General features: G+C 39.3%; 4 protein-coding genes and 1 non-coding gene across 5 annotated transcripts; 1 reads left to right on the top strand and 4 right to left on the bottom strand.

Moving 5' to 3' along the window:
- Window positions 1-1,067: 1,067 nt before the first annotated feature.
- TRNAS-AGA (transfer RNA serine (anticodon AGA)) lies at window positions 1,068-1,149 on the bottom strand. The gene has a single exon. It is a non-coding gene; the product is annotated as a tRNA-Ser (tRNA).
- A 171-nt stretch (window positions 1,150-1,320) lies between these two features.
- Window positions 1,321-2,860, top strand: LOC110751503 (peptide methionine sulfoxide reductase). Its single transcript, XM_021951977.2, has 2 exons — window positions 1,321-1,695; window positions 2,385-2,860. Exons 1-2 carry the CDS (start codon window positions 1,363-1,365, stop codon window positions 2,637-2,639), a joined length of 588 nt encoding a protein of 195 aa, XP_021807669.2. The 5' UTR covers window positions 1,321-1,362; the 3' UTR covers window positions 2,640-2,860.
- Window positions 2,861-2,916: 56 nt separating this feature from the next.
- On the bottom strand, window positions 2,917-4,811 carry LOC110751502 (vignain). Its single transcript, XM_021951976.2, has 4 exons — window positions 4,109-4,811; window positions 3,749-3,984; window positions 3,517-3,657; window positions 2,917-3,369 (listed from the first exon to the last, which is right to left on the bottom strand). The coding sequence occupies exons 1-4, from the start codon at window positions 4,554-4,556 to the stop codon at window positions 3,103-3,105; spliced, it is 1,092 nt and encodes a 363-aa protein (XP_021807668.1). The 5' UTR covers window positions 4,557-4,811; the 3' UTR covers window positions 2,917-3,102.
- A 2,124-nt stretch (window positions 4,812-6,935) lies between these two features.
- LOC110751484 (uncharacterized) lies at window positions 6,936-8,296 on the bottom strand. The gene is made up of 2 exons (XM_021951956.2): window positions 8,055-8,296; window positions 6,936-7,239 (listed from the first exon to the last, which is right to left on the bottom strand). Exons 1-2 carry the CDS (start codon window positions 8,157-8,159, stop codon window positions 7,153-7,155), a joined length of 192 nt encoding a protein of 63 aa, XP_021807648.1. The 5' UTR covers window positions 8,160-8,296; the 3' UTR covers window positions 6,936-7,152.
- Window positions 8,297-8,563: 267 nt separating this feature from the next.
- On the bottom strand, window positions 8,564-11,660 carry LOC110751532 (Transducin/WD40 repeat-like superfamily protein). The gene is made up of 5 exons (XM_021952008.2): window positions 11,357-11,660; window positions 11,055-11,181; window positions 10,613-10,794; window positions 10,338-10,533; window positions 8,564-9,770 (listed from the first exon to the last, which is right to left on the bottom strand). Coding segments are annotated over exons 1-5 (1,527 nt in total). The 5' UTR covers window positions 11,359-11,660; the 3' UTR covers window positions 8,564-8,750.
- Between the last annotated feature and the right edge of the window lie 257 nt (window positions 11,661-11,917).

Here is an 11,917-nt window from a genome sequence, read left to right as displayed (position 1 = left end):
CTTATTACCAAACACATAATGATATTATGTTGCTTCCTATTGCCTTTGTCTGACATTAATGTTTTGTGTACCACTTTCTAATTAGCATCTGGGTCAATTGGAAAATCATGGTAGGGGGGGATGCTAGAAGAAAGGGCAAACAAAACTTAGTGGACAAAAAAGCTGAGATAAGCACTTACGCAACAGAAGCATACAAGGAATGTTCTCATGGCCACCTCTGGTTGGAAAACTTGATGATGTATACTTCCATTTGCAAGCACCATTCTCAAAAGCCTACTCATGTCATGACTTTTGTGATCAAAGATGCCATGAGAGGGATGATACAAAGCCTACAACATCATATCAGCATATATGCCTTGTCAAATCTCATTCATCTAAACACTTGTTTTTGGTCAACATCTCATTCATCACATTCGTATAAGGGCAGTTCCATCAAGGAGCCCTTGCCAAGGCAGGAGGGGGCGCAGGCCCCAAATGCATCTTCCAGCGGGCCTAAGCTGCCCGGCAGCAGCTGGGTCCCATGAAATCAGGGCAGCCCATGGGCAAAACAAGCCCGTCCTCTGGTCTGGGTTTGCTGACGTCAGAAACAAAAAAAAATATCTTAAAATTCATAAATACTTAGTCATATTATTCACTTCTCACACCAAAACTCTATACAAATTCCTATTCTCATATCTCATGTGAATAGTGGTTGTCATGGCAATGAGTGGAAACACCACGAGCCTTTTGCATGGGCTGCCACTTTTCACATGAATAGTAACAGCCCTTGTCTTGCCCTTGTCCTTTGCCGTGGCAAATAGATGGAAGTGCTCTAAGCCTCTGAACCCCCTCCTTCTCGTACATTAAAATAATTTTAGAATATCGATCTTATTTATAAAAAAAAACACACACACACACACAATAAAAATCTAGACATGTTATTCACCCAAGCCCAGCAAAAATTCAGCCCAATTTTTTTTTTTACATTTGCAAAAGCCCAATCTCATTTATTCATAAAAAGTAATTGGGCATAATGTTGTGGTCTCAACTAGGGAAAAAAAAAAGGATTTAATTTCGGACGGCAAAAACGTGGACGGCAGGATTCGAACCTGCGCGGGCAAAGCCCACATGATTTCTAGTCATGCCCGATAACCACTCCGGCACGTCCACCACATGTTAGATTACTTGTATAATTATAAATTTATATTTCAATAAGGACGTGCAGTAATACCAAGTGTGGTAGTACAAGTTCAGCGACATGTCGTTCGGGATCGCTGGCAATGTACGCATCTGACAAGGATTGGCGGCCAGATTCAACGTTGAAGACTATTTCGCATTGCTCTGCATCAATCATATTTCACAAAACTCAGTCAGGAACTAACAATGGCCGCTACTTCAGAAAAGACGGGACCCACCAACCGGGCTCTGGAACCGGACTCCGATGCTCCGGACAATCCGGGTCACGAGTTCGCTCAATTCGGATCCGGGTGCTTCTGGGGAGCCGAGCTGAGGTTCCAGCGAGTGGTCGGAGTGGTCAAGACCGAGGTAGGCTACTCCCAGGGCCACTTGGAGGATCCGAATTACAAATTGGTGTGCTCCGGAACCACCAACCACGCGGAGGTGGTTCGGGTCCAGTTTGACCCGGAAGTCTGCCCTTACACTGATCTTCTCTCTGTCTTTTGGGCTCGTCATGATCCAACGACGCTCAATCGCCAGGTAATCTTGTTTGGTTTTGTGGACCGTTGATTTTGTAGCCCAGCCCAGTCCAGCCTTTTTTCATTCGCGCCCTTCTGGACTTACGGAGTTGTAATTTTGTGCTGAGCGTTTTCTTTTGAATTTTGATGTACTATCAATAAAATAATAAAAAAGAATTTAATTCTACAAATTTAATTTATTTTTTATTTTTGGGTTTGTCAGGCTGTCTCAGTAATTGCTGAATTTCAGCTAATTCTGTATTTCTGGCACCAAAAAGTTATATGATGGGACAGTGACATGTGGAAAGAATATCAATCAAGATTGTTTCAATATATTTTGTACAACTTATGCCCTGTAGTTTTTTTTTTTGGTTATGTAATTTGGGAATTTTGTACTTTGTTAATTGATTTTCTCAATAGATTTTTGTTTGTTTGAATGTATGAATGTTTTTTTTAATTGACGGATTTTATTTCCAAACACGTCAAATTTTAGTTTAAAAGAACTGAAGAAGGAAAATTACAAAACCAAATACATGAGTGATCATTATTTTGTCCTAAATCGGTTATCATATTTGCTTCTCGATAAACATGATATAGAGTGTAATGTATGAATCTAAGGTTCAAATTGATAACCAATGAAAGAGAATATTACCTTGAAATGAGATGATTTTCTAATTGATCAAATAACAAATTTATGTGTTTATGTATCAGGGTGGTGATGTTGGTACACAATATCGATCTGGAATATACTACTACAATGAAAACCAGGCTCTTCTGGCCCAGGAATCAAAGGAGGCAAAGCAAGTGGAGTTGAAAGATAAGAAGGTGGTGACTGAGATTCTGCCAGCAAAGAGGTTTTACAGGGCAGAGGAGTATCATCAGCAATATCTGGAAAAGGGAGGAGGTCAAGGCAACAAACAATCTGCTGAAAAAGGTTGCACTAATCCTATTAGGTGCTATGGTTGACAAGTTTATGCATGCATGATGCCATAGGAGTCAAACTTAAAAACATATGATGCCGGCAATGCCGTACTTATCGTAAATAAATGAGGTTTCATAGTGAGACCGGATATGTACAAATGAAACGTTGCCGCATCAATTAGGATTTGCTTTTGTGTACTCGTATTGTTTATGATAATCGAGCATCATGCTTTTATATATTGAAAATACTCTGATTTTGAACCTTCTTTTCTTTCTTGCTTTGATGATACTTCTGTTATGCTTGGTAGGAATAGGAATAGAGTTGGGGAAATTAATTCGACAATGTTATTTCAGCTTAGCAGACCAAATACAGATCTTAGATGATACATGAATAATTCAAATCTATGAGAAACATTATTTGGCCATGAGGCCATGTGTCATGCAACAATTTTTTTTTTTTATAACTGAAGCAACATCAGCAAAGCTTAGATTCAATGGAGGATGTTGTTTAGAGTTCATCCTTAGAATAGGAGGTAGGTGATCCTTTAGGGTTGTTGGAAGAGTTCTTGACGGGATATGAAGCCTCCACTGCTATACCACAGAGCCCCTCTTTCGCAGAGACGCCACGCTCCATCCGTATGTAACCCTTCTCTCCCCACTCAGTGCCCCAGGAGTTCTTCACTATCCAATACTTGGTTCCATCTAGTGTTGCTCCATAGCCAACAACTGCAACTCCATGATCAAGCTCTGTGCCACATTGTCCAGTAAATACCCCCTGCAAATCATTGTCAAGCAGATTAAGATACGGCGGTATGAACCATCTGATTTTTCTTTTTTCCTTCTGTTTTACTAGCTTAGCGACTTGTGTTTGGTTACATTCCAATAGGCATTAGCCAAAGTGAATACAAGTTAGAAAGTTTACCTCAGAGTAGAATTGAAAATCAGAACCTCCGGCGTCTATGGCAACGGAAATAGGTTGGTTTGCAGCTGCTTTGAGCAATGCATCCTCGTTATTTGCAGGCACACTCTCATGGCCATCAATTGACACTACTGGAGCATTTTCCTGCAAAAGCATATTGGGTATATAGTGAAGGAGCATCCAAAATGGACAAAGATATATCGATCCCCGAAAAGTAAGTGCACAAAATGTATACCTTTGCAACATTACATTTCGAATTTTCTGCTCGGTAAGGGTAATTTGTCTCTGTTGTTAGGCCACCATTTTGTTTGATGAACTCAAATGCCAATTCCATTAGCCCTCCATTGCATCCTTGATTTTGTTCGGTGTCACAGTCAACCAACTCTTGCTCAGACAATGAAACCAGCTTACGGGTCTTAATTTGATTAATGCCCTCAACAGCTACAACTGTTGAAAATGCCCAGCAACTACCTGCAAAATATCGTCGAAAGGAACTTCGGTTAATGGCCACCCTAGTTTCAAACATTTCCAGTTCTGTGCTGCTATAGGCAAACAAGAAGAAACAAACTAGAAAAAAGAAGGAAATTTTCCTTACCACACTGGCCTTGATCCTTAACAGGAGTGACGGCACCTTTCTTTCTCCAATCAACAGAGGGCGGGACAATGTCAACATTTTCATACCTAAAGCCCCCATCACCGCGCTGCTCCCCCTGGAGCATCCTATGATGCTTAACCTTTGAACCGGCGTAAACGCTCCTGAACTCATGGTTGGTCATGTCAGCAAACTTGTTCAGCTTCAGCTTGTAAGGCTTATCTCCTTTGTTAGTGTTGTGGACATGCTTGACATTCTCCTTGAACACATTGAACCGCTTGTGCTTCTCATCAATGCTCCTGGAAACCGTGTGATGGCTCCTCCACCTCTCATACAAATCCCACAGGCTGTCCTCAGAGGCCAAGTCCTTCTCGTGGAAGTCGAAACTCTGAGCAACCCCAATAACCAAAGCAAGTGACAGAGCAAGAGCAACCCAAATAAACTTAGTCATTTCTATTGGCTTATGATGATTGGACACAAGATGAGAATGAGAATACAGAGACCTCAGTGCTGCTTTATATAGAGGATCAAAGAATTCAGGACAAAATTAGAGTGATGATGGTGATGATGAAAAGATAGAGTAAGTTACAGGTTCCTTGTGGAAATCAAACAGCTTCAAATAATGGAGCAAAATTAAGAGCCAAAATGTACGGGCTGTGATGATTGTTTTGTGGAGTTCAAAAAGATGTGTGGGAAATGGGTTCTGGTTTTGTTCTGCAAGCAATGCCTTAGATTAGTTAGTTTTGTTCATACGAGGCTTTGGAACTTCTGAAAAAGGAAGCAAGAATTTGGGTATTTTTAGCAGTTAGAAAATGGAAAGCTTGCGTGGGCATTTAGACTTCTTTCTGTTGATTACATGCCATGATGCCCAACACGTTATAATACCATCACCATGTATGCAAAGGGAGCATGGGTTACGTAGATTGAGTCCTTTTGCCACGATTTTGCAGAGTGGAAAATAAAGTGGTGGTGATAACTGCTTGCTTTATCCTCTTTTAACTGAAAGCCTAGGCAACAATTGGATAGTTTTGAGCTTGTCGCATAGTTAATTAATTGCCTTTTCCTTTGGTGGTTAAGCTTAATTTGTTTAGATTAAGATAATCCACTCGCCAATTGGGTATAGCTCAGTTGGTTGAGCTCTTCCACCTCCACCCATCTAGGTTGAGATTCAAAACCCCATACACCCAATGAATATTTGTGTAAAGCCCCTCCCCCAATCGCTTGTACTAAAAAAAAGAGAGATAATACACTCTTTATTTGAGTAATCTTGCAATTTAATGTGCCGACTCAAGGGTCAAATGTATCACTCAATGAGTCATGATGACATAATAAGTGTTGTATTTCCATGTGTTCGAACTGAATACAAGGTCGTAACTAGGATTTCCCTTATGGTTAAGATGATTCCATAATTTCGGCCAATAAGATTATAAGAACATGATCCCAAATTATAGAAACCTAGAGAAAGATGTGATGCATGAAATTCCTTTAGGCCGAAGCAATCAAAGAAAGAGATGACTCAACCTAGCAAATACAAGTCCAAACCATTTGACTAGGTCGGCAGTTGAAGTAAAACATCGCTTGTAGGACTTCACAAAGACGCTGGCGTAGTGTATTCAGCGACTAGTCACTTGTACATGTAGAGAAAGTGAGACGGCCTTTTTTGTCATCAAAACCGAAAAAAGCGAGGGAGGCTTTTATCGATTTGTATCTCTTTGTGGACACAAGAACTTCTTCAAAAACAACCTTCAATAATGTCTCAAATTTTAAACATCAAATGATGCGACACATATCATAAGGTGGCACGCAACATTTTCATCACCAAATGATTTGACATGTAACAATATTTTAGGTGTTAGAGATAAAAAAGAATTAGAATGGACGTGTATTAACAAATAAAACAACAAAAAATGAAAGAGAACTGCTACGTTTGTTGGGCAGGATGATTTATGATCAATAAGAATGGTGATTAAAAAAAAAATTGTCAATTAAGTGGGAGAAGAAAAAATATTTGTGATGAACAATAATCCAAAAGATGTTAGCAGGTGAATCCAAAATCTGTTGGGTAGGTTTCACCAATAATTTTTTGCGTGCCTGTGTGCAAGAACACCTTATCTGCACAACCAACGGCTCAATCTCATTCAACTTCAGCACAATAGTTTGTTGATGGCTCTGTTTGGATGTCCTCATCTTTCAAATCATTAGATGGATTCAAAGTGTGAGGCTGTAAGTGAAAAGGCAGCACAAAAATCAAAATGATACGCCATGAAGCCTAACTAGCTAGCTCATCTGTGTATTGCGTGACCGCATAAAGTGCAAACCAGTGCAGCTTATCAAGAAAAACATGTGGTGCTTTTGATAACTTTCACAAACCAACCTAAAGAGAGAAGGTACAAGCGTTTACATTAAAGACGAGGCCATAGGAATGAAGGTCATAAATATGAAAGAAAGAATTAAAACCTCTAATGACTGCAATAGAAATCTAGTGCATCTTGAAGTGAACGATACCCTTTCGGGTCGCATCTTGTAGTGAAAGATACCCTTTCACAGGAAAAGCAACAACCTCACAATGAGGATGGCTTGATGCCTTCATGCTGTTAAAAAGTTAACAGTGGAAACTGGGGGGAAAGTGATTGTAGTTTCAGCTCTAACGAACTGGCGCTAGCATGTCAAACAAGTCAGGAGATGAGATGCAACTAAAATCACTGATGACATTGATGATTTGGTAAGTTAAAGAATATCTAACATCAAGGATTCATGCCTGAAGAAGATGAAGGAAAATATGGACAATATTCCAACTACTTGTTTCTAATTGTGCCTGAACATAAGGTAATTAACATTTCAAAGCGTCACTATAACATTGAAAAATATGATATCATTTTCGAAATCTTACACAAAGTCATTCATGCGACAAAACTTAGCTATCCCGTGTGAATGCCAAGTTAAATTATTCCAGAACCATGATACTGTTCAAGAGAGCTATGCTCAAACAAAATCAGAAGTAGAGGAAACAAAGGGAAACCAGGGTACAAGAAAATCAATGGAGTAGATCATGCTTGAGTCTCCCTTTGTTTGGCTTGCTGCAGAAGCTCTTCTCTAACCCTCTTAATTTCCAATTCCCTTTCCAGTCTTTCTTGCTGACACAGTAGCAGACCCAAATCAATATCAAAGCATGGAAGATTTTGAACAGAAATCAATACCGAAACACAATGATCCATATGTGGAGATTAGAGAAGATCAACTAAAAAGGTTCATTCAAAAGGTAAGCACAATATAATAGCTTCCTGCTATCATTTGAATATTAATCTAATTAAAAATGGTTTTATTACTCCAAAATGCAAATGCTTGTTTCTCTGTTACACAATTTTGTGCTTTCTACCCAAAGTATGGCATGCAATATGTACGTGGTTTAAAAGAAACAAACGAAACACAAGTAACCCAACTAGTAATGAAAATAAGCAACACACGAGGAAACGCACAATCCACCACGGAAGAAGAGCTCCATATAAGAAATCCATGAATAAGAATTGGCTCTAACTCATAAAGGTTTAATCTACACAGGAGTGTCACTATATTGCATAAATATAGCATAATAACAATGATTAAGGAGAAATTCCAGGTTCAACTATGTTCCTCAATCCCCATTAACCAAGCATTACCCTCTTGATTGACAAGAAAACAATTAATGAATAAATCAAGCTCAAAGGTAGGAAACAGTAACTACATTTTAAGCAAACCTAACACACAACCCCCCCCCAAAATTTCATGTCATTTCACTCATCAAATCAACATTTTTCACGAAGAATTGAGCAATTTAATTATGACCCATCTCGATGTTTGAGCTTCTGGAGCTGAAATTGAATTGAAATCCTAAATACAAATTCAAAATTATCCGCATTCTCAGTCCAATTCGAAAGAGAAATTGCGATGATGAGAAAGAAGAGTTTTTTACCTTTTCGTCCTGACGGAGAGCGATCCAGACGTGGACTTTATCCATGGATTGCCAGAACACAAAAGCTCCCAAAGTCATAGCAAAGTAGGTTGCTACCTTCACCATCGTTCAGCTTCTCTTTCACTTCTTCCAATCTCCGTTTTAGGATTCAGGCGAGGGAGTGAGACCACTGGCAGGACTTTCCGTTATCGAAAACGGGTCGAATCCAAACCCCAGAATGCTTTATGGTAACTAGGTAGAGAAGCTCCACTCCCTGTTGGGCCCAATTGATAAATGATTCCATAGTTGTTATTTGGCCCATTTGAACAACAGATTAGATAGGTTTTTTCATTTTATTTTTATAGGTCCAAGAAAGCTATTATGGGTAAGGTTAATTATTGGAATTTTTCATGTAGAATGGAAGTTATTGTAAAATTGGCAAATTTGATTTAATATTGTTTGAATCATAATTTATAGAGGCAATTGGCATGGCTAAGCCTACTCTCAACTATGGCCAAAAAACAAGAACAGGAAAAAAAATGAATAAAATTTATTCAGGAACTCTGTATGAGAAAGAGAGAAGAATGACTGCACACATGGTACAATTCGAGATGAATCAATCAAATATTTACACCAAATCTATTAAAACTTGTGTACATTGTGTATGAGTGAGATGTTTCTTGTGGAAACAAGAATAAATGGCCTCAGCCAAACGATTCACGCCCAAGTGCAAACAATGCCGTTCTTGTCCGCAGAAGCTAGAGGTTTTCCATGCCCACTCCATGAACAACACAGCACAGATGCAGTGTGTTCCTTCAGAGTGCTCACAATGTCGGCCTTAGAGATTGACCAAATATACACAGAACCATCGGCAGATCCAGCGGCAACATAATTGTCGTCTGGACTGATACAGGACCGGCTCCAGTTAGACGCCACTCTGTTTCCGGTGGCCCTTAATGTGCCGCAGACTTCCAGAGACCGCATATCAAACAAATTATGCACGTTGTCTCTTCCACTTGTCAATACAACGTTGCCATTTCGGGACAAAGATATGGATGTAACAGCATTTGAATGTGCAGCTACTTCACTGAGTAGCTTTCCTTTCTCAATATCCCACAAGCGAAGGTTTCCATCGACGTGCCCAGAACATATGGTCTGTCCATCCATGCTGAAGCAAAGAGCATTGCAGTTTTTGGGGAAAATAATTGTGTTGGTGCAGTAACCTTTCTGCAAATCCCAAACTTTTATGGTACGATCATAGGCTGCGCTCACAACATGACGACTCGAATTGCTAACATCTACAGCACATACTTTATCCATGTGGCCAGTGAGAGTATGGCGAACCCTCCCCGAGCTAACATCCCAGGCATACAATTTGTTTGAGCTGCTTGCTGCAATGATAGATCTATTATCATGGGTAATGGTAATATCAAGAACGGAACCAATGCAACCATGAAGTGTATGATTTAGTGCCCCAGTATTTGTATCCCACATTTTGATGGACCCGTCCTGTCCGCCAGTAATCAATTTGCCAGAATTGTACTCAAATAATATGGAAGCACAACCACCTTCATGGGCATGGATCCTGCTCTTGCATGCAGAGGGAATTGTTGACTCCACAAAGTACTCAGCACCTTCTTCACTTTGGCGGACCACACCATCTACTTGCTGCCTAGCAAGTTTTTCCAGACCACTGGCCCTGAGCCGCTCAATCATATCTTCATAGAGTGCATTTGCCTAAATTAAATAAAGAAAAACTGAGTTACCCCAATATACATTATATGTCAAACAGGTAGAAAATTTATAAACAAATCCCTTTCAAGAGCCAAAGAAAATCAAAATCCTACTCTTATACACTGGAAAACAAAAGAGTGATAACAACAAAATATCACATATACTTTCTGAAGGCTTTATGTCAAGTCAAATAATAATCAACACTCGTGAACGAAAGGGGCAATGTCCATGCCAACAAATATCCTAATTGATTAGCTAAAATACACCATTGTTTTTATTTAGGTTTTTCTAGTACTTCTGTAGAACTTATGACAGTGGCAAGAATACATATGTATGCAGTTAAGCACAAATTGGCTTAGTCATCCAACATAAAAAGAGTGAATGTCAATACTTGGTACCACTTACAGCAAGTCACAATGATTAATCAGAGCCTTGAGAAACATCAACCCAGGAGACTAAGGCATTATAGCTATGTTTCTCGTCTTTTAACATAATATCACAACTTAAAGCAATCGACATCTACTATACCAAACCAAAAGTTCTGTCTGATTATAAAACTGATATAAGTACCTCGTTAAGGCGTTCAGCATCCTTCATCTTTTCCAACATCCAGCGGTCAATTAACACCTTACTTTCAGCCTCAGCATTCTTAGCTCTAATAGACATTTCTTCAAGCTGCGCTCTTATTTCCTTGTTCTCACTCACAACCAATTCTAAGGCTTTAATCTTCTCTTCTAAGTCAGTCGTTAATTGAGAGCATTCATCCCTGCAACAATTGCAATCAATCATACAGAACCTTGAAATCTGAAAAGCACTCCCTTGCTATTACTAGTAAAAAAGTCAACCTTTTTTCTGTTAACTCCTTTTGGAGATCAGCCACTGCTGCTTCTTTCTCTTGAAGTGAAGCTTTTGAAGCTCTGGACTCTGCTACTTCCACCACAAGTTGCTCGGACAATCGAGATTGAGCTTTGTAACATTGCTGAAGTTCGAGTTCCAAACTCTCTGCTTTCTCCTTCCATTCTGAGCCCTTCAAAGACATTCAAAAGTAACTCAATATCTAATTAAAAACAATCAAAAGACAAAAAAGAAGCGAAATTTGCAAGCATTTTAATTGCATGGAAACTGATGACCATGAACATCAAATTAAGCAGCACCAAAGTCCATGAATATTAATTATCTGTCTTAATAAATAATTTTTAGGCTTCAAAAAGTCAAATATTTTAGTTCTAATAACATTTACAATAACCAAAATCCTAAATCCTAGCTTGTAAGGAAATAAGAGAAGACCTGATGAGCAATTGGCCTCGCAAGAGCGATAAAAGCCGGAGCATGAGCACCTTCTTCGAGCAAATGCCGCTTCCGAAGAGCCTTCAGTGCGTGCTTTATCGCTTCCCTTGCTATCTCCTCCTGTGACCTGCACGAACAAAGTTGACTGAGCATAATAAACTTCTCTACAGTGTATAGTCATCTCTGTTTGGTAGCTGAGAAAATCGATCAAAAAGAAAATTCATGAAAGTTTGGGAAAGCAAAATCACGCAAAACTCTACTTGAAGACCAACTACGAGTTGATTGAAGTGAGCCATACTTACATTGTGATCGAATCGAGCACTGTGCCAAAGCAATCGATGGTGTTAGGGCTTTACGAAGAGGATGCAATCATGTTGCTAAGGGCGCAGGGGTAATTCCTGATTGTGAAAATTCGTATAGACCTTTAACCTCAAAGAAACGGGAACTCAAAATCCTTGAGAAATCGGAAAAATCGAAAAGAATGGAATGTAAATTCCAAGTGAGTCCCGGAAAAAAGCAGGGGTTGCGTATACTGCTAGAGATCCAACCCAATGAAGTCGGAAGAGGCAGGCTTAAGGAGAAGGGGACGCGGGTGTGGTATGGCGAGGCAAATAACCAAAACGACAACGTTTTCGCTTTAAGCTTGGTGAAAATTTAATTTTTTTAAAAAATTCTTCAATTTTTCAATCAATTAATTATAATTGATAGCTCGTTGGTTCAATTGTGTTGCTTCACTTGAACTCTATTGGGAGCCAAAAACAAAATTGAATGGGTTAGGCCAGTGCCCTCTTGCAACCAATTTCGAATCTCTCTCCACATAGATTTTCATAGTAGAAACACAAAAAGGAAAAAAGGAAAATAAC

Source organism: Prunus avium, chromosome 5, assembly GCF_965620075.1.
Source record: "Prunus avium chromosome 5, drPruAviu1.hap1.1, whole genome shotgun sequence".
Lineage (NCBI taxonomy): Eukaryota > Viridiplantae > Streptophyta > Magnoliopsida > Rosales > Rosaceae > Prunus > Prunus avium.
This window is presented reverse-complemented; position numbering and strand designations above follow the sequence as displayed.

What these genes read in the sequence shown, in the direction of transcription:
- LOC110751503 (XM_021951977.2), top strand. Translation starts at nt 1,363, where the DNA reads ATGGCCGCTACTTCAGAAAAGACGGGACCCACCAACCGGGCTCTGGAA. An exon ending in CAACGACGCTCAATCGCCAG is followed by an intron (nt 1,696 to 2,384) that starts GTAATCTTGTTT and finishes TTTATGTATCAG; the next exon opens with GGTGGTGATGTTGGTACACA.
- LOC110751502 (XM_021951976.2), bottom strand. Translation starts at nt 4,556, where the DNA reads ATGACTAAGTTTATTTGGGTTGCTCTTGCTCTGTCACTTGCTTTGGTT. An exon ending in TAAGGATCAAGGCCAGTGTG is followed by an intron (nt 3,985 to 4,108) that starts GTAAGGAAAATT and finishes GATATTTTGCAG; the next exon opens with GTAGTTGCTGGGCATTTTCA. An exon ending in ATTTTCAATTCTACTCTGAG is followed by an intron (nt 3,370 to 3,516) that starts GTAAACTTTCTA and finishes AATGATTTGCAG; the next exon opens with GGGGTATTTACTGGACAATG.
- LOC110751484 (XM_021951956.2), bottom strand. Translation starts at nt 8,159, where the DNA reads ATGGTGAAGGTAGCAACCTACTTTGCTATGACTTTGGGAGCTTTTGTG. An exon ending in CTCTCCGTCAGGACGAAAAG is followed by an intron (nt 7,240 to 8,054) that starts GTAAAAAACTCT and finishes CTACTGTGTCAG; the next exon opens with CAAGAAAGACTGGAAAGGGA.
- LOC110751532 (XM_021952008.2), bottom strand. An exon ending in AAGGAGTTAACAGAAAAAAG is followed by an intron (nt 10,534 to 10,612) that starts GTTGACTTTTTT and finishes CAATTGTTGCAG; the next exon opens with GGATGAATGCTCTCAATTAA. An exon ending in ATGCTGAACGCCTTAACGAG is followed by an intron (nt 9,771 to 10,337) that starts GTACTTATATCA and finishes TATTTAATTTAG; the next exon opens with GCAAATGCACTCTATGAAGA.